Below are 25715 nucleotides of genomic sequence, written 5' to 3'. Positions count from 1 at the left end.
TTGCACATTGGTCCACGGAAGGAGAATCGGTAGATCAGTTTTTTTACTAAATAACGTAAAGGTTCAGGGCTGTTAGCTCAGCGTTCATTGAGAGCCAACAGCTCAAGAGGAGCCCTGCTTCTGAATGGGTTTGTGGATGCCATTTCTCCCCGAAGCTGTGTGGACGGTACACCGCAGTAGCCTGTGGGCACGCACACCATCCTGAATCCCCAATAACCAGCTGCTCGTTGTGTTTACAGCTGAAGAAAGACAGAGTGTTTTCTCTGCCTTAGACAAGAGCTCTACAAATAACACATGCTCAGGTAATCCGGATGAAAGAAAATGACTTCATTTTAATCATTTGTTTCAAACTCCTTACAAAATAAAACTAACTCAGGATTTTGTTTTCTTTCCCCTCCTCTACTGGACTGATAGATGAACTGTTAAACATGCAACCTGAGGAAGGTGGTAAGATATATGCATTTCTTTGGATTTATCATTTGTTTCATTTTTTTTAATACCAGTTTTACATGCAGGAAAAAAGTGATGTTTGTCTTTTGAATAGATGACTGTCATTTGCCTTTACAAATGAATTTAAATATGCTCAAGCACATGTTATAGTATGTGTGGCTGTATCATCCTTAGTATTATTAATTTCACGATGTCAAAGTACTAAAGCTAAAAGTCATGATGTCAGAGGTGGTGTGTTGTAGTAGAGAAAATGTGGCTTTCAGATTCAGTCAGGCCTGGATTTGAATACTGGTTCTGCCATAAGTTACCTGCGTGGCCTTAAGTAATTTGCTTCATAAACTCTCTCAACCTCGGTTGTTCTCATTTGTAAAACGGAACCAATAGGAAGAGTCCTGCTGGGTTATTGTCAGGACTGGAGATCATGTAGTAAAGGGTCTTTCATGGGCTCAGACATAGGGACACTCTTCAAATGGTAAGCAGTTGAGACAGTAGGACTGGAAATGTTGTTCTGATGGTACACGGTTGCATCTCCATTGAACCTTAGCTAAATTCAGAGAGTTTGCTGGCTAAGTCCCACCCATTTTTGAATAGGTGGTGTATTCACATTGGTACAAAAACCAAAATGATAATACACTGTATACAGTAAAAATCTCTCACTCCCATTCCTGCTCCCCACTCTCCTCTCTATTCCAGTATTCCCATCTCCCAGTATATCCTTCCAGCTTTTTTTTTTTTTAACATAGACACAAGCAAATATGAGTCTATATTCTCATGTTTCTCCCTTCCTACAAAAAAAGGTTTTTGGTTTTGGATTTGGACTTTTTTAACTTAGTAATGGTAGCACATTAACCCAGTAACCATGCATTTTTTCACAAAATTCAATCAGAAATGCTACTGCCTGAGACACGTGCTGACTTTCATAAGCATTTGCCAAAGCATGTGCCAGGATACATTGATATAAGGATGATATATTTCAACTTTTTTAAAACAACTTTGATCTCATTGGTTTATAGTTACAATCTTTGTTGCACAGAATAGCAGCTCATATTCCCCCCCCTTTTTTTTAGCTCTCAATTTAACTCTAAAGATAGATGAATGTTCTCTATTCCTCAAATGTGTATTTTTTTCCTCAGGCAGAAAAATCGATTTACAAATTTTCTCATTTACATGCAGTGTCACATAATTTCTCCTTTCCCTTTACCTCTGCCAACCCACAAAGCCCTTCTTTAGGGACAAGCCATGTTTTTCCACTATCCACCTCTTCTGCCTTGGCAACCCCTAGGGGAGCATCAGCTTAAAAATTAACATGGCCATGAGTATGAAAATATTCTCTCGGTGCACAGAGAATTTGGGATGACTGAAGGAAAGAACACTGAGTTAATTACTTGACTTCAAAATGTGTGCCCTTCAGAAAACTGCCAGAAGGCTCCAATCTTGAATTAAAACACTGATTATAATATGCAGGACATTAAACCATCAAGAAATTAAAAGCTTAATCCAGGGATGGCTGACTTTATAGGACTTGGGGGCTATAAGCTATAGCACCCTGCTGCCCGGGGCCAGTTCACTCTCAGGGTAATTCTGTTAGGCCAGTCATGGCTAAGCTGTGGAATAATGTCATCAAAAAACACACTGCTTATGACAACAGCAAGGAGACCATCCTCCAGGAGCCATTGCCCAGGAAATCATGCTGATTCAGTGTCATAGTGAATTGTGTTTTCTTCTACTAAATAGATCACATTATGGAAAGCCAGTCTTTGGCCAGTTTATAAAAATGTTTTAAGTTCAAAGAAGAAACTAAGTGACATTTTGAGATACTTGAAAGTGGCTCTGACATCACCTTGTGACCACATGCAACAATCCCAACCTCAGTTCACAAGCTGAAACATGTAGAAGTCTTTGTGTTCCTCTAAGCTGGGCCAAGAAAAATAACCATCAGATAACTGAACAGAAAGTGGTGGCTTAATGAAAGAGAGTTAGATAAATTCAGCTCGCCTAAATCTCATCACTCGGCCTCACCCAAAAGATCCCCCTCCAGGACAAGACTCGAAGAACTGATTTTTTTAAATGTTCATTGTCCATGTTACAGTTTAAATGTTTGTCTTCTGCGACTTCCTTGGTTACCACTTCCAGACTTAATGATTCTAAATTCTGGGCAAACACCAGAATGACTGAGCAGCTCGTTCTGTACCTCCCATAGGTCTGGGTGAGCCCCTTCAGTCCACAGCAATAACACATGTTTCTGGCTGTGGGCCCAGGTCCTCCTGAGTCATTCAGAACCTTCTAGCTGACCACGATTCCCATTGCTTCCTCACACACAATGTGGCAAATGCTAAGCTCGTTATCTTTTCTCATAAATCCCTTTTCCCCGTCTCCCTCAGCGTCCTCGGGTGAACTGCTGTAAAATCATGGTGCACTTTTAAAACCAATACTGTTCTTACTTGATCGCTGTGTAGTCCATTGTCCTGTGGTTTATCCGCCCCAGTGTTGAGTTTGTCAGTAAGCTGGCTTGCTTGTTAAGATCTGTTGCTGAAATGAAGAGCAGGCTGGGGTCATCCAGAAGTCCTTTCCGAGTACCTACCGAGCGTCTAGCCTTGTCAGGGTTTTTTAGGGAGGGGGTTGGTTTTTGTTTGTTTGTTGTACATCTGTGTTTCCAAGATAGTGGTTTTATCCCCAAATGGTCTTATTCTTATCTATGACTTTTTCACCACAAGGGAGTTTTTAGAAGCCGTATTCTTGAATTCCAAATAAGTACAGTTTGTGACCAGAGCTTTTTAAGAAGGATATTTTTCTTTTAGACATTTCTGTGAGGTAGTTTCCTACCCATCTTTCCCCCGTCCTCTCACTTGGGCGATGTGAGGATAGTGTTGGTGTTTGGGGGTTTTTCGTTTGTGTTGCAAGTGTGCGGCCTTGACAGTTAGTCATAGCATTGAGAGCGGGGACCAGGGAGAAAACCAGAGAAACAGTCTTCCTGTTTCACACAGAGGAAGGTGGCTCGGGTGACATTTATCTGTTTTCTTCTGCTCTCATTTCCGGTCTGTGGAGTTATGTTTCCATCTTCTGTGTTTCTAGTTTATGCTGAGGTCATGAAACTCGGTATGATTTCAAGAATATTGCCCGAGGGGGCTGCCACCTCTTTCCCACATTAGCTCTCTGATGCCCACACTCCACCTGAACCTGAGAGAGCTTCCTCTGAATGTCAGTTTTCACTCTTTGAAAACTCCTTGGGTCAGAGTCAGTCAGAGCTCAGCGGTTCAGGATCAGTTTTCCTACAGAATATTTTCCCAGGGGCTTAGGGCTTTTACTTTTGAACACTTGGGAAGTGCAGGGCAAACATGCTGAGCAGTTCTGCCATCCCAGCCATTCTGCCCTGGCGCCTGAGGCCAACAGCTTTGCAGGGCGGCCAGTGGAGTCATCTGACCTTAGAAACCCTTAAAACGACCAAAGCTTGGATACGAGTTTAGGTATGAGGTCCTTCACAGGCTCTGAAGTGAAAGCCGTAACATTGAGAAAGCATCCTAGCCTGGGAGCCAGGGGTCTCCAGACAGATAATCTGTAAGTAAGAAACTACATGACCTTGGGCAGGTGTCTCTTGCCTCGTTGGTAAAATGAGTTAGAGGAGACGATCTCGAAGATCCCTTTCGGTTGAGTATGATTCTCCTCTTGGGAATCTCTCTGGGAGAAAACATCACGTTCCCAGGAAGGCAAGAAGGCACGGTTGAGAAACGGCAGACGGGGGAGTGTCGCCGAGTCATAGGCTTCCCTGAAGGAACACAATGAGTGCTCCTTTCCTCAGTAGTCAGAGGGAGCCACTGAAGGTTTTGAGTAAGGGAGTCAGAATCTCGCAGCTGAACTGGGCAGAGTATACAGGGAGGGTATACTTGTATGGAGCACAGCAGGCTCACCAGTGGGCGAACCCCAAAGCGTCCCCAAGTCAGGAATTTGTCATCAGAGTAAAAAAAAAACAAACACAACAACTCGGAATTGTAGATGGAGATTTGAGAATCTTCCAAGGCGGGATTGGAACCATGATATCTTCTATAGAGAACGAGGGAAGGGAGATATGATGATGGCTTAGGAGGAAGCTTTAAGGACAACCAAAGTAGGAAGATGCAGCAGGGAAAGTGTTGTCAGGAAGCCAGGAGGACATCTAAGGGAGCCACCCCATGAGGACTCCAGGACATGGCAGCATTTCTAGAGAGGGCAACAGGGCAAAGTGCTGCAGAGGTGGAGGCCTGAGGAAAGGAGGTTGGAATGGGCCCTGCGGGTCTCACTGGTGACCTTCAAGAGGCCACTTCGGTGTATGGTGGGGATAGGAACTTGATTACAGGAAGCCGAAAAAAGAGTGGTGGCAAAGTAGAGTGTGTGACTGTAGAAGGAGAGAGGAACCCGAGCGGTAACATGAAGGGGGAGGGTGCGGGGGAGGGGGGCCTGGGAGACAACAATGTCAAGTGAAGATTGACTATTGGAATGTGCACACGTCTTCTGGAGTCAGGGAGAAGAGCCTTAGAGAATGAAAGACCACAGGGACTCTAACAGTGGGGGCCGAGCAGGCTCCCAAAAGGGGGGCGGGGGAGAGTATAGACAAGGATCACCTTGGAGAAGAAGCGGGAGTGCATGAGGGTCATAGAGTGGAGGCCTAGAAGTGGGATTTGAGTACGTCATCCGTTGGCCTTTACTTTCATAGTAATGTCTGTGGTTGGGTTACTGATATAAAAATAAACATGGAGATTTGAGAGCTTTCAAGAGCATAAAGGGGGCTTGGAGTAGCATCTGTGGGTTTGACACCTGAGAGCTCGGCAATCTTTGTTCACCCTTTAAGACAAGAGCAGGACAGGGTGCCATAACTCAGGAGCAATCATTTCTCGTCTGCTGGTAGCAGCTGTGACTTCAGTTGTAAAGCTCTTACCAGGGCTTCTCTCTACGAGCTTATCGTATCTCTGTGTGTGTTCATGTTTTCTCACAGTTGAGTTGAATTACTTCCAACGAAAAGGATAGCATGATTCTTAAGAGCCAACTGACTAGTGTTATTTTTCAAGTCTCGACTTGTCTGGTTACAGACCCAAACCTGTCCTTTTCTGCTTGTAATTAAGTTTTTCTTACAAGTTATGCATAGTAATCTCAAGCATCTTAATTATCAGGGCAATAATTGGGAGGCTTCCCTGTTTTCTGGTTCAAGTCAGTGCCAGTTTCATTGCTCTTAGCTAAGTAGTAAGTTCTCTTAAAAGAGAAAATATCCATTGTGCAGCCTGTTTCAGCTGTGAAAAAAACAGGACATCAAGTAATAGGCCAAACTCAATGGTACAGCTCATACTCTTATTTTGAACTAGCTCTAGACATCATCATCTTCACCAAGGGTCCTTTTCTCATTTCACTCACTAAGTGTGAGTTTGATAGGATAGGAATCTTTTGGTTGGACATAATAGAACTCTTCTCTAAATAGTTTAACTTTAAAATTAAAAGAAAAGAAATGAGTGTATTGAGTATTGGTCCATGTAACTGGGGACACACTGTGGTGGGTTGGCTTCAAGCAAGGCTGGATCCAGGGGCTTAGACAGTGTTGTCAGGTATTTTCTCTCCAACTTTTGATGCTATTTCTCTCTATGCTTGGCTCTCAGGGCCTCAAAACTGCATCCTTAGAACTTGGAATCCCAAAGAAAGAGAGAACCTCTTCCTCCCAACTTCCATATACCAAACTCAGGGAAGCCGCTGGCATGTGCCTACCCCTGAGCTGGTCGCCATGCCTGAAAAATGAAGGACTCTGGCCCTCCTATGTCGCATGTCCAGTTGGGATGACGCGAGATGAGACTTCTTAAGTGGTGTCTCACTAGAACCACATAGAAGGTGTTTCCCGAAAGGAAACAAGAAAAGAAGGCAAGGAATGCCAAGTTGACCAAGCTCACAGAAGTCCATCCTACATACCATCCATTGCACAAAGCCTGAACAGTAAAAACAGAGAGAGCTTTTCCAGCCTGTGGTTATTTTTGGAAGGTTCAGAGTTTGTTATTTGTTGTTGCTAGTGTTTGTTGTGATCTGCCCTGGACTGACATCTAGATGAAAGCAGGGATGCCTCCCCCAGGGTGTGACTTAGGGGAGAAACACCCATCATTCCCAATGTTCATTTGAAGTCATCCTTTCCTCTAGGGTCTACTCATCGATTTGAATGGGTTCCATTAAAACGAGCTTGGTTCAGCAATCATCTAGTTTCAGTCAGGCCAGAAGGTAAACCATGTGAAAAGGTTTGGACATTTCAGTCCCAACTGAAAGTAGGAAGTACAGATGTTTGTGAAGTTATATGTAAAAAGGGCAATGCCAAGAGAGGCTGAGAGAGGCAGGGAGGGCAGACGCATAGATGTTTGTTAACGGACATACCCTGTCACCCCAGGTTCTTTCCTTTCCTCGCAGAGATGAGCTGTCTCCCCTCACCTGCCCTGCCTTTCCCACTGCTCATGGGCCTAGGCTCTTGCATTACCCTGTTACTATACAACTGTCTCAGAAGCCTTTTTAATAAAATGCCATTTCCCCGTCTTCTCACCACCACACCCACAGGCTGCATCTCGGTGCAGATTTCTGTGATAACACAAACAGTAAGAATGCTTAAACTAGCCAGTTGTCCAACTAAAGTGATATTTAGCCACTATTTATAAACCACAGTGATACGAGAGTGACTAGACTCCTCCCCTCGCTGATTTATAGCCAGTCTGCTCAGGACATCAAAAATCCCCTCAATCTATAGATCTTTATAGAAACTGTGGTTGAAAATAGATCCAGTAAAGCCGACAGAGATAAGCTTTATTATTTTATTTAAAAGCCTTCTCTTAGTAATTATCTCATGTATTTGTGGAAAACCTGTGAAACTCACTTGATATGACGGTATCAGAATTGCAGTGTAGCTCAGAGAAAATATACACTGTGATTGTTCCTTCCCTTCATGACTCACAACAAAAATGTTTGCAGTTTCCAGGTGGCAATTAGCTACCACAACAAAGCCACAGTTGATAAAACCATCAGCCCTTGGTTTTCAAAATCTGTAGAAAACTCAATGGAAGGTCTGTTGCAGGATTTCTGGTAGTAGTGCCCCTGTTCTCCTCCTGGTCCCTACCCAGTATTTTGTCAGTGTTGATGCATATTGTAAGAGTGGCTCTCTTCCTTAAAGTCCTCCTACTTGACTGGCAGTGAAGTTTAAGGGGTATTTCTTTTTGGTCTTCTTGACAATATTCCGAGGCAGGCATTATTAATATTATAATTTTAGAGATGAAAAAACAGGCCCAGAGGGGTTATAAGGGTCTGCTGCAGTCACACAGCAGGTAAAAGGTGGTCCAGAGGCTCCCTGTCAGGCCCCGTGCTCATTCCAACACTCCAGGGCTGTATCTCTGGCCTACAAGCTCATCTTCCAGGTGGTTCCATGATTTGCTCTGTTTTCCTGTCAATCTTTTACCAAGGCCCTTACGTAACCCAGACCCACCTTTTCTTTTTTCTTTTTAAGATTTCTTTGATTTTTTTTTTTAGAGATAAGGGAAGGGAGAGAGAGGAAAAAAAAACATCTATTTGAGAATGAGACATTGATCTGCTGCCTCCTGAACACCCACCGCAGGGTATGGAGCCCGAAACCCAGGCATGGGTCCTGACTGGGAATCAAACAGGCAGCCTTTCAGTGCACCGGACGCCCAACCAACTGAGCCACACTGGCCAGGGCCAGACCCTCCTTTTCTTTGCTGTAGGCAGTTGGGTTGCAGCAAAGGAGAAAGGAAGCAAGGATGCCTTTCTTGGTCATCACTGGACATTCTGGCATCCATCTCTCTCCTCTCCTTTCCTGAGCCAGTCAGTGCGTGGGGAGGGTCCTCTCCCGTCCTGGATGGCAGGGCAGGCTGCCACATGTCATGCTGGCTGGGGATTTAGGGCTTGTGGGGGAAGATTCAGGAAGCTGTACAAACAAGGAATTAAGATGTACAACATGCCTTCTATCCTGGCTTTGTTTCATGTCTGAGAAATGTTTTGCTGGTAAATTTTCTTTTATATTAAGGTAAAACCAAAAATCCTAGAATTTTTGTGAAAACAATTTCAATGCAATTCTAATGGTGCTCAGAAACTGGACTTGCTTTGAAGGAAAGGGGATGAGGGAGAATGGGTCTAGAAATTAAATTCTGAAAGTTCTTAAGAGAAGCTATAATGGGATTAATTTATATTTTAATTAACATTTTCTTAAATCTAGCTATCGCCCAATGCGTCCCATGCCAGCTTCCACTGCATTTATTCCCAAGGACTCAGGCCCTTGGTGGTGATGTGTTTTATGCTCTGTTACTTCGATCAGCTTGCCTGGGCCCAATGGCTGGGAACGTGGAACCTGAGGGTGCTGACAAAGATGACCTGCTGCTGCTGAGTGAGATCTTCAACGTGTCCTCCCTGGAAGAGGGCGAGTTCAGCAAAGAGTGGGCTGCTGTGTTTGGAGACAGTCAGCTGAGGGAGCCAGCTCCCACTGTGGCCACAGGAGAGCCAGACCTCAAGCCCCAGACAGGCTCAGGATTCCTTCCTTCGCAGCTTTTAGACCAAAATATGAAAGACTTAAAGGCCTCGCTACAAGGTATGTACTATAGGGATTGATTGAATTGAGGTGTTTTTGTTTGTTCATTTTTTGTTTTGTTTTTAAGCTAAAGGCCTGTTTCTTTCTCCTTGGTCTTTTTGTTTTGTTTTGTTTTCTGATTTTTGTTTCCTATCTAGTGTATTTTTTTTCATATTTGTAATTTTTTTTATATCCAGTGACTTTTCAGCTAAAATCTTAGAATCACATTCCAATTTTAAGAGATGTTGCAGGGTTTTAAATCTATTCCTTCTCATAATTTTCTCCCAGTGTTAATATTTTCTATTCATAAAACGTGAGAGGGGTGGCTCTCAATCTCATTGTCTTTTTGGTTTTAGATATTTTCATGCATACTGGAGAGATGTGATTGCCTTCACAGTCATGGCCCTGTTGGCTTGGCCATCCCTGCCCGGCCATCACCCTACTGAACTCCCTTGTATACTCTCATGAGACAAAGTTCCCGTGTCCTGTAGACATGTCCTCCTGACATGTCCTCTCTCCGAGTGCCAACCAACGTGACACTGGGCTTCTTAACTATTTTCACGCTAAGTTTTATCTTGCTCTTGCTCTCTCCCCACCCCGGCCCACCCTGAGTGTGCCCTCAGCCCAGCTGTTTCACTCTTGCCTGAAGCACATGGCCAACAGTCCCATGCATCCTTGGCAACAGCAGGAATAGTTTCCACACTCATCAGAGTGGTCAGAAGCATTGCTGAGGGTTTAAGGCTCGCTAGCAGCTCACATGCTGGTTAAGAATGCTGGCCTGGGAACCACACTGATTGAGAGTGCAAAAACTAAGACTCAGGTTGAAATTTCAATTTAAAAAATGTTTTACTGATTTTCAGAGAGAGGAAGGGGGAAGGAGAGAGAGAAACATTGATGTGAGAGAAAAACTTCGATTGGCTGCCTCTTGAACACACCCCTACCTGGGATTGAACCCGCATCCCTGGGCATGTGCCCGGACTGGGAATCAAACCTGTTACCTTTCAGTGCACGGGACACGCTCAACCAACTAAGCCACACAGGCCAGGGTGAAATTTCAATTTTTAAGTTTCAGTTTCTAATCAAATAGACCTTGAGAGGGACACCATTTTCTAGTATTTCAACACTTTTTTCCTCCTTTCATACTGTTTTAACTGTAAGACAGTCTTAAGAAATTCTCAAATTGTTTTGGTTTTGCTGTGAATTTAGTCTAGCTCCTTAATAAACAACTTGTTTACCTGGCACTTAAAGCTGAGAACAAACGGCAGAGCCGGAATGATTAAGTAATTATGGGCTATTACAGAAACCTTATGTCGTTGGAGATGAGATCATGGACCCAACCAGAGTTGGTGGGCAAGACAAAAAAGTCTCCCCTCTTTATGAAACCCATCACCCCTTTTATCTCCTTTGTGAGTCCTATTTTATAGCCTTCTCATTTCTTTTCTAAAATTGGGTTAGATTGAGGAGGGATACATGAAATCCAGAGATACATTTCTGACCTGAGTTTCACCTCTGGGCCTCACTGTCTCTCACTGAGCTCCAGATAAGCGATGCGAGTGATGACTTGAGTCTCACCTCAACCCACCTGTGGTGGAGGTGCTGACAAGCTGCAGGAGAGTCAGAAGGCCGGAGCCCGCATCTACAGCTCAGTCTCTCCAGCCAGCTACGCTGCAGAGTGAACCCCACTCAGCCCTCCCGCTTTGGAGACACCAGGGCCCCTGCCGCCAGCAGAGCCCCGTGGTGGAGGTGCTCCACGCAGCCAGGGGCCCGGGCTCCACGCCCTCTTCCTGAGCAGGCAGATCTAAGTTCACGGGGCCCCCGGAACTATGCCCGAGAGCTATGACAAGAACAGTAGCCCAGGGCTTTACACTTAGCCTGGTCCCAAACCCAAGGGAAAGGCACAAAACCACACTTGGGTCTAAGGACGGAGGTGTTCTGATAGCAAGAGAGAAATGCAAGCTCTACTATGGAAAGTAAAAGAGGTCTTCCAAAGGGAGGTCATTTATTTCTCAGGCAAAGTCTCCCTTGGGGCTGCCACCCTACTAGCCCTTTGGCTAGTTTCTCATTCATTCAACAAACACATCTTGAGTCCTGAGTGCCAGGCACTGGGGAGTCATCTGAGAAACAAATAGACAGATCCTGCCTCCCTGAAACTCGCAATGGAGAGAAGGCGATGAACACAATAAAGAAGTAAATAACACTGTAGGTTAGAAACTGATTGATATATGGAGAAAAGAAAAAGTATACTTTTGGCAGTCCTTAAAGAAAAAAAGAAAAAGTGGAGCCTGGGAATATGGAGTATTGTGGGGCTGCAGGGCAGGGCAGGGCAGGCTGCATCGCTAAAGGATTTTTATTGAGAAGATGAGATCTGAGCCAAGATGTGCAGGTGAAAGAATTAACCATGCGGAGATCTGGGCAGAGGGAACCCCTGTGCCAGTGCCAAAGGGAAGGACGAGCCTGGTGTGGCCCAGGGTCTGCAGGAAGAGCATTGTGATTGGAGCCCACAGAGCAAGGCATAGGGACTCTTAGAGAAGAGAGGCTGAGCCACTCAGGGCCTCATACGTAGCCTTTGGATAAACTTGGGAACCATCATGGCATCTTGGGCCAAGCATGAACAGGACCTGATTTATCATTTAAAAGGATCATCTGGCTGCTCAAAGTTTCCTTTCTTCTGCTAGAGCTCTATCAACATCCACATTAAAGGAGTTACTTTGTAACCTCAGAGTTATCCTGTTTGCTTTGCATGCCAACAACTACAAATTGAATGACTGTGGAACTCAAAATGACAGGAAAAAGAAGTGTACCCTAAGTGTTTGGAAGAGGAATTCCATTCAGCTTCCACCACACCTAGGAACTCCCAGCAGGGGCCCCCTCAGTTCCACCCTGGTGCTGCCCCTGATTCAGGGACCCTTCAGAACACGTGGTGCAAATAAGAACCACACCCCATGCTTCGTCAGGACTCTCCCCTTTACCTCCCTCGCCCCAAACAAAGAGGAGGAGTAGACAAACGCTGGCTCTAGATTGTTTTCACTTCATCCATAGTCTGAAACTGTCCATCTATATACATGAATTGCAAAAGCATCTAAGCAACTATTAAACTTGTGATGCCTCGTGTTGAAACTGCTTCCCCTGATTATCCAGATCATCTCAAAAACCAAATCAAGGATACCACTGAAATAATTAAGTAGTCCACCTAAACGTGAGTAGAAAGGCTCATTGGCATGCTGGCTCAGTGACACAAACCAAAACAAGCAGTTGGGAATGCAGAGCTGGGTTTTACTGTGCAAGCCCCCCTTCCCCTCACTCACAGTTTGCCTTCTCATCTGTAAAATGGGGTGTTAATATGCCTCACTGAATTATGTGTGAGGAGAGACCCAAGTCATCCAAAGGTGCGCCTTCCAAGATGCTGAGGACGAAAATTGTGTGATCCTCCGGATCCACCCGCAGTAGCTGGTACACCAGCAATTTCCAGCACTCCATGTGGCCCATGCCGTGAGCCAAGCACTGTCCCGTGTGCTTGTGTGTTGTGTTAACCCTCACAGCACCTTCCCAGGCAGGTACTGCTATCATCATCCCCATTTTCTGGTCCAGGAAACCAAGGTATAGAGTGGCTCAGTGATTTGCCCGAGATCATACGGCTGGTAGGAGACAGGCGGGATTTTGAACCTGTGCCTCCCTCGAACCCTGACCCGTTGCCTCTCAGTACCGTGTCTCTGGTGGCGAAGATTCCCCCACAGGGCCTCCAGGCCTCTCCCTGGATGCTTCCAGAGGAGTGGGACTCATAACAATCAGCCCGGTTATTACGGAGGAGGAATGTGGGTGTGGGGAGACAGGTCCCTGTCAGCCACAAGAACCGGGGGATGTCCAGAGCAGGCTGTTGGAAGTTGAGATTGCCTGCAGAATCTTCCCCTGTGCTCGCAGCCGCCCACACATTCACTTGCTCTCACTCAGGCTCAGTCCCCCTGTTGTTCCAGCTGTCCATGAGTTGTCCTTGAGTCCAGGTGGAGCTGTGTCCTCAGGGCCAGAGCATCGAGAAGACCGAGTGGAATGCCCCAGGCTGCCTCCACAGCACTCAGCGCTCCCACGCTCTGTGCCCCCCTCTCCCCTCGCCCCCCCTCCACCTCCTCAGCATTCCCCCGCCTCATCTCCCATCCTCTGCTGCCTCCCTCCTCTCTTTGGCCTCTGGGGAAATAGAAAGGAAAGGGAATTTAGTGAGAGAACCATTATATTCCCCCCCCACCCCCCATTTCAAGCTCTAGGAGAGGAAAACAAAGAAACTTACATTTAGGATCAAATTGTGCTGAAAATTTGAAGGAGTTAATTTTAGCCAGGATTTCTAAGTTTCTGAAGTCCCAGCATGATGGGGGCTGGGGTTTTCTGTGTCATATAGTGATGAGACAATTGTACCTTCCTGGGGCTTCGTAAAGTGAGTGGGAAGAGAGCCAGGCAGAGAGGCTGCCCGAGGTGGAGACGAGGCGCGGCTGATATGCCTCATTCGACATCCCCTCTGTTCTCCACCAACATCCAAAATGCAATTTAGAAACAGACACTGATGCTCGCCATAAATGCGCCAGGACATCTTTTAACTTAGAACTCTGCAAACAGGAGTCGGGAGTCTTGTTCCAGATCCTCACAAACAGACAACCCTGCACTCCTTCCAGATATTCTTTTGTTTTACCCAGTTCTGAGGTGCTATTGCCATCTGGGTGGGTTTCCTTTTAAGACTAATGCATGTCAAGCTCTAGTTGATCTCAGACTCACCTTTCCTTGACCAGAGCTCACCTCTTGCCGTTCCTGGCTTAGCCTGACTCCAGGGAACTGGTAATTCTGGGACTCAGATGGAGTAATGTGAAGGAAGAGACTGTGGGAAGTACTTAAAGATAGAAGTTGGAGCAGACGCTCTCAGCATGAGCAAATGGGATTGTTTGTCCCATGAAAGCAGTGGCACCTCCCAGGCATGCTCAGGAGCAGCGGAAGGTCTAGGGTATCTGCAGGATGTAAGTGACTCCATCAGTCCATACAGGGATCTGATGGCCATCTACTGGACCTCCATTTTACAGATGTGGAAATCGAGGAATCCCAAGTTGTTGCAGTTTACCACGTAAGGCCTGAACTCCTCAGCTTGGCTCACAAGTTCCGTTAGGATCTGGCCCCAGTCTCGTTGCCGCCCACACCTCCCACACCATTACTTGACATAATGACATCGTTCTGCCAGAGAACCCTGTATTATGTAAGCTGGACTCCTGCCGGATGGAATTGCAGTGAACCCAGCTCTCCCCACCCCTGGGCCTTGGCACATGCTCTCCCCTCCCTTGAGAACATGCCGCCCACCTGCACGCCCACGATGCCTGCTTGACGGAAGGCCAACCTCTCATCCTTCGGTTTCTCAGCTTCAATGTTGTTTCATCCAAGGAGCCGCCTTTGACTCCCCTTTGGCCCAGCAGTCAGTGCTAGATGTTTCTGCTCTCCATTCCCTCCCTTCACACGCTGTCCTTAATCATTCCCCTCTCCTCACCTCATTGTAAAGTTGATGTAATTTTCTGTCTCTTGCTTTAGGTTGCCATGGGCAGGGCTCATGTTTGTGTTGCTCACCATAATATTTCCAGAACATAGCTCAGTGCCTAGAGTACAATAGATGCTTAAAAATGACTGGATGGATGGATGGATGGATGGATGGATGGATGGATGGATGGATGGATGGCAAGAAGGGAGAGAGCAACTGACATTGAACCACTAGATTAAAACTATCCTAAGATGTGAACCTGAAGGCGGTGCTCTCGAGGGTTGGTCCTGATGACTGCTGAGCTGTACAGACGGGTTTATTAAGGGCCTGCTCCTTGCCTCTCCTCCCTGGTTTCACCTACTACAGGATCCCATTTTATCCATACAACAACCTAACAAGGCAGGAATTTTTATCCATCTTTGCAGGCATGAATGCGGGGGCTCAGAGCCGAGAATTGTGGACTGCAGCCCTGATGGCTGTGGTGTTGCCTCTCTCCCCTGCACCCCCACCCCACACCAGCGCTCCCCGGGCTGTGATCACCGACCCAGCCTGGGCTTCTGCTCTCCCGGCCAGTGCAATTACACTCGTGGTAAAGAGCTACTCCGCATGGTGTTATTTTGGCTTCACTTGCCGCTCTAGCTGGCCAGTGTTATTTCTGGCTGATTTATATTTTCCCTTATGTAAGTAGAGGAGGCAGGATTGCTCCAATAAAATTTTATGTGTGTTTCCTGCAAATGGGTAGCACAGTTGACATATCAAAGGAATGGAGAGCTTTAGGATAGTCGTTTTGTTCACAGAGCTGAGGCTCAGCCCTCTCTGCCCCCACCCCTCTCCCCACACAGTTACTCTGAGATGGGGAGCCAGCTCTCAGAGCCACGCCTTTGTGCTAAAAACGCCTCAGCCAACTACCACCACGCAGAGAACAGTTGATGGCAATTACAGGAATATTAGCAACATGAAGTTCTCTTTCAATAGAAGCTTTTCCTTACAGAAGCGGAGACGTTTGAAAACTGGCTTGGCATTCCATCCATCATTACCCGCGTTGCACCCTCCCTTAAATAATTCCCAGAGTGGCATAAGTGGGGGTGAAATTGCAGCTGAGCTAAGTATTTGCTGTCTAAAGTTTTAAAAAATATATGTAGCTGGTGCCACAGCCACACCATTCTCTTCCTTCGTGCACATAGAGTCGGATCATTGGGCTGATGCATGGTAGCTGCTGTGAGGAGAGAACGGGACTGGCAAACTGGCTGCAGTCCCCTGCTTCACCCCATGGGACACGGGACACTGATCCCCTGTGTCTTTGAGAAACTTCTGAGGTCGACTTTCCCCATCATCTTAGTCCCCAGAGAGGGGGTATCTTTAGGCTCTTTCTCCTCCATGTCCTCTGCAGCAGGGAAGCCCCCAAAACCATAGATCCTAGATGTGGCTTGTGTGGGTCATGGGGTGAGCAAAACTCACAAATGCATAGTTTTACAAAGGAATCCAGTTAGAAGACACGTATGGTCTTATGAAGGAATCTGCCATTACAATCTTTTATGTCACAGGTGGGGAACCTTTATTCTTGCCAAGGGCCATTTGGATATTTATAAGATCATTTTTGAGCCATGCAGAACTGTTGCTATGAAAAACTCCTAGGTTTATTGAATTTTGAGTCCCACCTGGAGTTGCCTTGGCAGGGCCAGACCAAATGATTTTGCAGCCTTATACGGCCCAGAGGCCGGATGTTCCCCACCCCTGCTTTATATGATAGGCTTTAAAATAGGAGTTGTCTTTCTGGTTGTTTTAAAATATGACTTGATATACAGACATTTTATTTATGTTAGTAAGCTGGACTTTTCAGAAAGATGTCCATTATATAGAGAAAGGGGAGCTCCGTCTTGACCTGCCTCTTTTAAGAATGTGGTCCACTTCATACTCTGGAAAATACGGTGCTTGGAACCTGCCCCTTTCTTCTAGTGCCTTCTGTAGCCATTTTAAAAACTGGATGTCGTGCGTGGTTTTGAAATGGGAAGGAAGATCTTGTTGCGTTCCCACTGTGTCCGCAGCAGACAGAAATCAGGAGGGGCCGGCTGCCCTGCCTCTCTCCTGGCTTTTCTCCGAGTCAGTTCAGGTTCTCTCTGGAAGCGGGGGCCTCTCTGAACCCAGAGAGCTTGACAGGATCGAAGAGCTTAAAGCTGCAAGGCCTGGGGGGAAGGTGGGGTCCTGAAGCGGACCCCTCTGTTTCCTAGGAGGGCCTGTCTCCTTTTCCCAGCCGATTCTGATGGAGATGGTGACCCCTGGCAGCCTCCTTGGAGACCCATCTGCGATGGTGCTTCCCATACTTACACTTGCTTCACAGTCACTGAGGCTTCATAAAAACTCTTTCCTGGGCTCCACCCCCAGGGATTGTGATCCGGGAGGTCAGGTTGGTGCCGTGAACTTGCACGTCTGACCTGCTCGCAGGTGCTGCTCATCTGCTGGTGTGGGCTCCACACATTGAGAAGCTGCTTTGGGAGACCAAGGCCAGGCCACGGGGGTGGTGGAGAGGGTCCACGGCCCTGCCGAGCACAGACGGGTCCTGAGGACACTTGGTGTCCAGCAGAAGATGGTAGGGAAAGGGGTAAAATGACCCAGTTAGCTTCTACCTTGTTCAGCTTTATTTGGCACACAGCGGAACCGCAGTTTTAACTTTCCACATTTCCTAGTTTGATGTGATTCCTGTTTAGAAGCAAAATGCTCACGGGCCAATTTTCTAGGAACCAGGGAGGTTATGTTACTCCTGGATGGCGCCAAATAGTGTTCATTTTTAAAAGCTGCTTTAGTGAACTATAATTTACATACCATGAAATTCACCCATTGTAAGGGGGTTCATGGATTTCTGGTCAATTTATATTATACAGTCACCAGAGTCCAGAAAGTTCCCTCAAAATCTGGTGCTTTGATTGTTTATGATGTAAACTACATGTTCAAGTACCTTTGCAATGAATGGCAGTACTTTTAAAAAAAAACCCCTATATGTTTTCATTGTCTTAGAGCCAATAAATAGGTCATAGACCTATGCTGGGATATAAAGCTAAATGCCATTGTGAGGAAACGGCACCAAGGTAAGGGGGCTTTCTTTCCCCTCATATGTTTGGACTGGACTGCCATTCATTTATCTGCATTAACCAGCCTTCCCACTTTACAATATCTGTATAGAAAATAAATTATTTAGATCATATCAGAAGTAGAGAAGACCTGCAGTTTGCTAGTTTTAGGACTACATTTCATGGTATTCACTTCTTTCAGCTTTTCCTGTTTGTGGCAGAAAAACAAGGTACTTGATTTCCTTGGAAACTGTTGATAATCTTTGGCGTGACCATGAAATGATGTTACTTGAGAAGAAAAATGGGCATAAAGCTAAAAGGAAAAATGCTTCAGCCTCAGCAATTTCTCCTTTGTTTTTCGAAATCTAGTCTTTTCACTGTTGTTGTTGTTTTTATGCTTTTGGGTTGAGCATGATTATAATCCCCTCTCCCTGAAAGCGTATTCCATTCCAGGTATGAGGAACCTGGAGAAGAAAGGTCTTGTCACGCCACCCTCTCCCCTTTCTTTGGAGGCCACTAGGGTTGAGAACCACGTCTGTGCCCAGGGACTGGTGGGGCGGTGGGTGTGTGCTTCCTGGATCTAACTACCTCTGGTTTTGAACATTAGGCTGGTCAGAGAGCAATGCCAATCCTCCTCCTCCATGGTCTACACCAAAGGCAAGCAGTCAGAATGGCCACAGCTCTGTAGTGAAAGGTAATGCAGTGTTTCACTCCCCTGAAATGACAGCCGCCTTCCTTTCCACTGGCCTGACATAGTTTTCTGTCTGTCTTTACTAATTTCCATTTGAGCATCTGCTACCAGGGTGGAGCGTTTTGCATGAGCCTAGATATTACATTCTGACTTTCTTTTTCTTGCTTAATGTCCTAATTTATAATCCCCTTTGTCACATCTACTGAGGAGGAATCAAACGTGTGTGTCCGTGTGACTGGCTGCTCCCCAAGATTGGGTGGAAACAGCAAGATAGGAAAGGCTACGAAGGTTTGCTATCTTTAGCTGAAAATACCATTGCCACCACCAAACAAGGCACTTAATTAGTGCTCCCCAGAAAGAGCCAGGTTTCTTTGTTGTCAAAAGAGGGCCTTTCAAGCTCTTGAGATCTGTTCTCTTCTGAGACAAGCCCCTGAGAACATCTGCTCGACTGAAGATCTCGTCTGCATTGGCATCTCTCTCTCTCTTCCCTTGGTCGGCACCCACTTTCCCTGGGTTGACCTCAGGAAGTTAAAGAAAGTGTCTGTTATCATCAGAAAGCATCCCCATGATGTTCTTTTAGGTGCTGTGCAAATAGTTGCACCTGGTTTTCCCTCCACAGCTGGAGGCCTGGGGAATGTGAGGGTTGCCCCAAATTACAGGCACCTGGCGGCTCCTGCAGGGCCACACCCACTCCCTGGGGTCCTTCTAAGACCTTTGCAGAGGTTAGGGGGAAGGGGAAGCGAGTGTGTAGTGTATTTTACTGGAGCTCACTTTAAGATATCTTGATATTCTCTGTCAAGCATCAATTAATCGTAAATCAGTCTTGCTCCATACAGTTTCCTCGTGTGACCTCCTACATACAAAAGTTACTCCCTTTTTTTTAGTTGTTCCCTACCCCCAACCAAACTATATTGAGATGTCTAAAGTCTCAGTTTGTCACATCAAAATAAACCAAATGTCTTGAGGGCTAACTGCGCATGGAATTCAGTTAACGCTACACAGTAATAACCTGCATATTACCCGCTTGCTTTGCTTACAGTAGTTTTATCTCTGTAGTCGATGCATTGATTATCTCCTGTTATGGTGGCATAATCCCATCAGTTCTCCCCCATCACGCTGATAGAACCACTTTTAGCTACTTGTCCTGCCCATGTTTTTTGAGACTCCTTGTAGCCAGATGGCAAGCACATTCCTAGCTGCTCGCAGCTAGAAGGATCACCTGTCAAAGAGACATTTTCTTTGTGCTTTTGATACTCCCACCTGTTGAGGAAGGAAAAAAAGCATGGGTCACCCAAGCCAGTGAACTTGGATTCTCATGTGGAATGATTTAGATAAAGAAGAGCCCCAACTTCTTCAGAAATCGCTTGCATCAGGCACTCTTTTGAAAATGTTCTCCTCATCTGGGAAATAATTTGGCTCTGTAATTGTGGTATTCAGGAAGTGAGGGCAGGTGGTTCCGTAAAAGAGCAGCTGAAGGGAATACGCCAGTGAGGCCGAAGGGGGTGGGGACGATTTAGAGCCCAGTGGGAGATGGGCAGGCATGTCAAAGGCCTCCTTCCCCTGCCTGATGGGAGAGGATTGAAGAAGGCAGTGACCCTGAGCATCCCGCCCTGGGCTCCAACCCCCTCTGGGCCGGTAGCTTTGAAGTCTGAAAGGAGTGGCCCCCCATATTTCTCTTGACCCAGCAGATTGGGAGAGATTCCTCCAGGGGACACTGGACAGCAAGCACCTCGCTTCCTCAGCCGTGCAGTCTGATTTTTGAAATAACTACATCTCCTGCTAGTGGTGAAGGGGCAGGGTTTGAGGTTTCAGGCGACTCTGTGGGCTGTAGACACCCACTGAGGTGGGGGTGCAGGTGGGGTTTAACCAAGAGCTCGGTGATTTCCTGAGTTTCGGGCCATGGTTGAGAAATATGACTCGGCCGATGAGCAGAGGGACCTGGAATTCCCTAACTGGTTTCGGGGGTGAAGTACAGTGGCCTGATTGAGCATCCACTCTTTCCAAAATGAGCCTGGACCCCCGCAGGCAGCATGGGGAGGTGGGCGTTTGGAAGGTGGGTGTGCTGATGTCTCCTCTTCTCTCCCCAGAGCCTGCCAAGGCTGCCTCAGACCTGACTGCCTGGTTCAGCCTCTTCGCTGACCTCGACCCACTATCAAATCCTGACGCCATTGGGAAAACCGATAAAGAACATGAGTTGCTCAATGCATGAGTCTGCAGCCTCAGGAAGGGAGCCCACGTGCTGCTCCGCAGCAGCACACCTGGGGGCTTGCAGGCGGGTCACGTGATCAGTATGCTGTTTTACTATTTACGTGCCATTTTAATAAAACGAAGGGGTCAGAGGCCCTGTTTATATTGGTATTATTATTTACTCTTATTTGGTATAAAGGGATTTAGTGTATCTTCTGTGTGGACCTAACAATACAGGATTGCCTAGGAGCACTTTCCAGGCTGCCCGCTCTCCTGCCGAAATCTGCATCGTGGCTGCTGATGTGTCACTGGGCTACTGTGAGATCCAAGTTCAAATCGTAAACCTCCTTTGTGTCAGGTTTATGTAACGTGTCTGCAGCCTCAGAGGCAGCAGGAGGTGGCGAAGCTGAAAGGCCTCCTCTTGTACCCCCGCCTCTGTCCCCGTTGGAGGGAGGCTGCAGGGAGACTCCCTCTGCCTGCCCAGCCGCCTTCCCGCGAGCTCTGGACGAAGCTCTGGCCGACCAAAGACACTGCCCTCAGCCCTTCCCGACGGCCACGTGTTGTCTCCCGGGCGGAGGAGTGGGCTGGTCTCCGCTGCATGACCCGTCCATGGAAGCAGCCGTGTCTGCAGATACCAGTGTCTCCTTTTGCCCTCTCCATGGCTGCAACTCAAAAGCATGTATTTCTGGAGTCCCTCGTGACATTAACTGTTGTTTTTTAATTAAATGGCAAAGATATTTGACACACAGAGTCAAGTTAATAAATGAATCTGTTGTGGGGACACAGTGGGGAGGTGCCGGGGGGATAGGGACTATAGAAGGACAGAGTAGGAGGACGGGTCACACCTGCATGAAGCTGCTGATGGGACCCCGTGCGTCCCCAGGTACAGCGGCCGGGAGGAGGACCTGGCCTTGCGTTGGCTCAGGCGGGGGTGGGAGTAACGGTTTTGCACGTGGGATCATAAGCGACTTAGCCACCCCACAGTGTTAAAGATCCCAGAGCTGGTGCCCCTCCCCTCCCTTGTCACCAGTGGCATGCTAAGTGGGAGGCCACACGTGTCCATGGATGCCCATATATACAGCCCTTTCAATGAGGCAGTGGCCCTGGGTGGGGTAGAATTGATGATCGGCCAGGAAATGTTTCTATGTGCTCAGCTGGGTCAGGTCCCCAGCTCTGAAAGGGTCTCCCCCAAACCCAGAGGAACATTGGGCTTCGGAGGCTGCCTGTGTGGTGCCCTCACGGAAGAGCCCAGCCACTGTCCTCTGTAAGACAGCCTGGGGGACAGGAGACGGGGACAGCAGGAGGTGGTCTCCTTTTCTGCGTGGGAAGGAAGCCTGCGGGGAGGTTGTGGCTGGGGACTCGGTGTGTTATGTGGGTTATTATCTGCTCACTTTGCAGCCGGCTCAGGCTGTCCTGGGAGTCTCATTTGCTAGAACCTCACTTAGCAGTTCCTTGGCCTGGCGTTCTTGGTCTTGGGGAGATCAGGGTACGACGACAGGACCCCCTAGCCACCCTCTCTCACAGGAGGGTTCGCTATACCCTTAGCCCGCTCTGGTCTCTGGGCCTGTGCATTTGCTGCCCACCTCACCCAGGATGCCCCTCTCTCTACCCTCAGCCGCTCTCACAGCCCCACCCACCCCCAGGAGCCCCCTCAGATCCCGCCTCCTCCACACGACCTTCTCCAAGTGTAGCTCATGGTTTTCCTTGAAGGAACCACCCTCATCTCTCCCTGACAATCCCCCTCTGCCCTTCTCCTGGCTCCTGATTCAGCGCAAGCATGGCGCTGTGTGGCCCCCTGAGGCCCGTGCTGTATGCACCAGTGTTGCAGCCTCAGGAAACAGGGCCCCTGTTTGCCCCGGTCCTCTCTGTCCCCTTGGTCCTCAGCACTCTGGAGTCACCCTGTAAGCACCGGATTAATGATTGCTGAAGGGAGCTGCCCTGTGTGGAATGCGGATTAAGGACTTCTAGTTCCATCCTGGGTCACAATTGTTTGCAGCCGCAGTGAGGAGATGGATCAGGAGGGGCTGACTCCAGGCTGCAGACCCAGGGAGCTGGGGGGGGGGGGGGGGAGGGCAAAGGCGTGTGAGGTTCTCCCATGTTGAATGGATCACTTTAAATACTAACAGGCTGCATGTTAAAATTGATCTGTGAGTGAAGGGGAGAGGAGAATGGTGGTAGTTGGACAGGCTTTGCAACAAGTAAAAAGAAAGAATTGCACATGGAGGCATTTTCTCCTTAAATTTTCTTCACATTTTTGTTAAAAAAAAAAAAAAAAAAAGATTCAATCGCCTTTCCCATCTGCAATCCACTGGGCCAGGCTCTTGATCCCTCTTACAGGAGTGTTTTCATCCAGGCTCACACAAAGCCCCCTCGGCCACCTCTCCACTTTAAGCAGAAGCAGCTGCTTCGTGATTCTCTTTTAAGCAGGCTGTGTGCCGGCCTGGACAGGGGGCTTCTTCGGGGGGCCCAGCCTCGAAGAACACCCAGTCTCTGGCATGAAGAAAAGGTGCCCACCCTCATCACACCCAGTCTCACTTCATTTTCCTTCCACGTCCTGAGGCCTGTCTGACCCATGATTGCACTGGAAGCCTCAGGGAAACTCAGACAGCACCTGCTCCTTGAAAACTTGACTGCCATTTTAGGTGGTCTGCAAGCCCCCCACCCCTTCTCCCCCTGCCCTCCCTATATGTAAAGAATATTCTAATTGAAGGGAGGGAGCCAGAAATGTTTCTACTTCCTCCTTTCTTACTGTTTTCCCCCAGCTGGCATGGCATTATAGATTCATTGCCTTCAAAATGTAATTTTAGAAATGTCAACTTGATTTTGAGTTCTGGGAGAGTGAGAAAAACTCCCGTCAGCTTCAGAATTAGAAATTCACCAACGAAGAAAGAACCAGCGCTTTTTGACAGAGGTTTATGCCCAAGAAAATGTGATCTGCTCAGAGTTGGCAGCCCTGGGAACCCTGAGTTGCCAGTGGGCTTATGGATGGGGCTCACCCATCATGCTGTGGCCAGTCTTTCCATTGGGTGTGGGGCCAGGCCTGAGACCCCTGAGGTGTCATGAAAGGCTGCCTGGCCATCTGGGTCCATGGCACCTGCCAGACCTCTCCTGCCTTCTGCTCGCGCTTTAGCTCCGAGAGCCAACTAGTTGAACTTCTTGCTTCCCTTTCTCAGAGATGAGTGCGGAGACCTCTCCCCAGGGGCCTACCCTGGCAAAGGCTCAGGGCTGACTATTAGCACAACTGACTTTGCAGTGTGTCAAAGTCGCATCTGTCTTTGTGATCAACTGGTGTCCTCCAGACAGGCCATGGCAGTTAATCCTCTGCTTTGGTTTAAACCAGCTCCCCAGTCCACTGACTGGCACCACTCACAGGGCAGTGAGGTAGGTCCCTTCAGCTTTGTGGGAAGATAGATTTCAGCTTGGCACCAAGCTGAAATGATTGGCAATGGCGACCAAGAATTCTGCACTGAGAAGGATTCTGAAAAATGAATGATGTTTGTGATAGGTATGGGCAAGGAGTGGTGGCAATAATACTATATATTTCCTAACACTGCATTAGACCCTGACCTTCGTGGGGCTTATAGAGTCTTCCCCCTCCTTCTCTTCTCATTATTATTATTATTGTTGTTACTATTTTTCTCCTCCCCCTCCCCCTCTTCTTCATCAAAAGTAACTAGGATTCTGTCTAACGAACAAAATAAAGTGACAAACAAAAAAGATCCAGAGACATTGAAACATGCAACAGACTGATGTATTTCAGAGGGAAGGGTTGGGGGGGTGGGAAGAGATAAACCAATGAACTTATATTCATATATGCATAGCCCATGGGCAGACAATAGTGCTCGGAAGGCCTGGGGAGGGGGCTGGTGCGGGGTGGAGGGGGTCAATGAGGGGGTAGACATCTGTAATACTTTCAACAATAAAGATAAATTTAAAAAGAAAATAAAAAAATAGTAACTAGGATTCTGGAACCCTGAAAGAGGGGCAAGTATAGATGAGAAAAGCAGGAAGTTCAAAGAACATATCATTACTGAAATCTAATTCAATTCAAAATCATTTAAACATCAACAAAAAAAGGGGGGTATATTTATTTGCCCAGGTAACTCAAGAGTGTATGCTTCAGGCATAGCTGAATCTAGGGGCTCAGGAGATACTCTCATCATTGTCCCCTCTTCAGCTCCCAGGGCTAAGTCCCTCCATAATGCTTCATTCCTAGAGACTCCTCATAAGGAAGCAAAGAGGACCAGCATCTCCAGACAAAGCTCTGTAATTAAGCCTGCCTTGGATCCTGTGTCCAACCTTCAGTCAACTCCTGGGATCAAGGTGGGTGGGGGAATCAAGCTTTTCGTGTGCTTATCCCTGAAGCCTGACCCTCAAGGACTGAGAATGGAGAAATGATAGCTACTCAAGGGAAAATTGAGATGCTGTTACTAGGAAGAGGGATGGTTCCCGGGCAGGAAAATGAAATCGCGATCCGCTCTAGTCCTCACTGGAATCACTTTGAGGAGACACGTGTGCAGTCTTTCCAGAGGGGTATGGAGTGATGTGGGTTAAAGAACTGGAATGTTCTCCAGAAACCCCACTACAGAGAATCACTGACTGGCTGCCTCATGCACGCCCCCTACTGGGGGTTGAGGCTGCAACCCGGGCATGTGCCCTGACTGGGAATCGAACTGTGACCTCCTGGGTCATAGGTAAGACGCTCGACCACTGAGCCACATGGGCTGGCAAGGACTCCCTTTTGAGGCCACCTCCAGACACTAGGGCTGGAAGGCCTGGCACTCTCAGAGGTCCATTGAGAACACTTATATTGCAGCTCTCTTACAACTGGCTTCAGGGAATTAAAAAAGGATTATAGAGCTCTTGGCATCCAATCTGCTCATATCCAGATGAAACCAAAGGACCCAAGGGACATAAAAAGTAAAAAACAAAAAATATATACCCCCTCCAAAAGAAACCTACAAAGCTATAAGTTAGTGGAAAACCAGGACTTGAACCCATGTTTTCCGACTCCAGGCCAGGGCTTCTTTTACTCCAACGTGTTTGCTGGAAACTGAAAGCCAAAGAAACAAAGACTTCAAAGACACGCAAAACTCCTTTAAAAACCAGTCTCTGCTTTCTCTCCTCCCACCCCCTTCTCTCTCTCTCTCTTTTTAGGCCAATTATTAAATGCACCCTTTGGGGATGGAGTTTAGAGCAGTAGTACAGGGCCGTAGTTAAGAGTTTAGGTCCTGAAGCTGGACAAATCTGTGGTGGAGCCGA

At 47.3% G+C, this 25715-nt stretch overlaps 1 protein-coding gene across 5 annotated transcripts in view; it reads left to right on the top strand.

Annotated features, from left to right (window-relative positions):
• The window catches only part of ICA1 (islet cell autoantigen 1), a 124059-nt gene extending 102864 nt beyond the window's left edge, over window positions 1–21195 (top strand). For 3 of the 5 annotated variants that reach the window (XM_087821183.1, XM_016218878.2, XM_016218877.2), the window contains 4 exons: window positions 240–302; window positions 415–447; window positions 8762–9031; window positions 20354–21195. In XM_087821183.1, coding sequence (XP_087677309.1) covers window positions 240–302; window positions 415–447; window positions 8762–9031; window positions 20354–20475 — 488 coding nt within the window. In that variant the 3' untranslated portion in view covers window positions 20476–21195. Of the gene's footprint in view, window positions 1–239; window positions 303–414; window positions 448–8761; window positions 9032–18182; window positions 18864–20353 lie in introns of those variants that run through there. The other 2 variants (XM_087821181.1, XM_087821182.1) reach the window with 1 other exon arrangement.
• The last annotated feature ends 4520 nt before the right edge of the window (window positions 21196–25715 follow it).

This window comes from Miniopterus natalensis, chromosome 10 (assembly GCF_054644295.1).
Source record: "Miniopterus natalensis isolate mMinNat1 chromosome 10, mMinNat1.hap1, whole genome shotgun sequence".
Classification (NCBI taxonomy): domain Eukaryota; kingdom Metazoa; phylum Chordata; class Mammalia; order Chiroptera; family Miniopteridae; genus Miniopterus; species Miniopterus natalensis.
The sequence above is the reverse complement of the archived record's forward strand: the minus strand, read 5'-3'. Positions and strand labels throughout refer to the sequence as shown.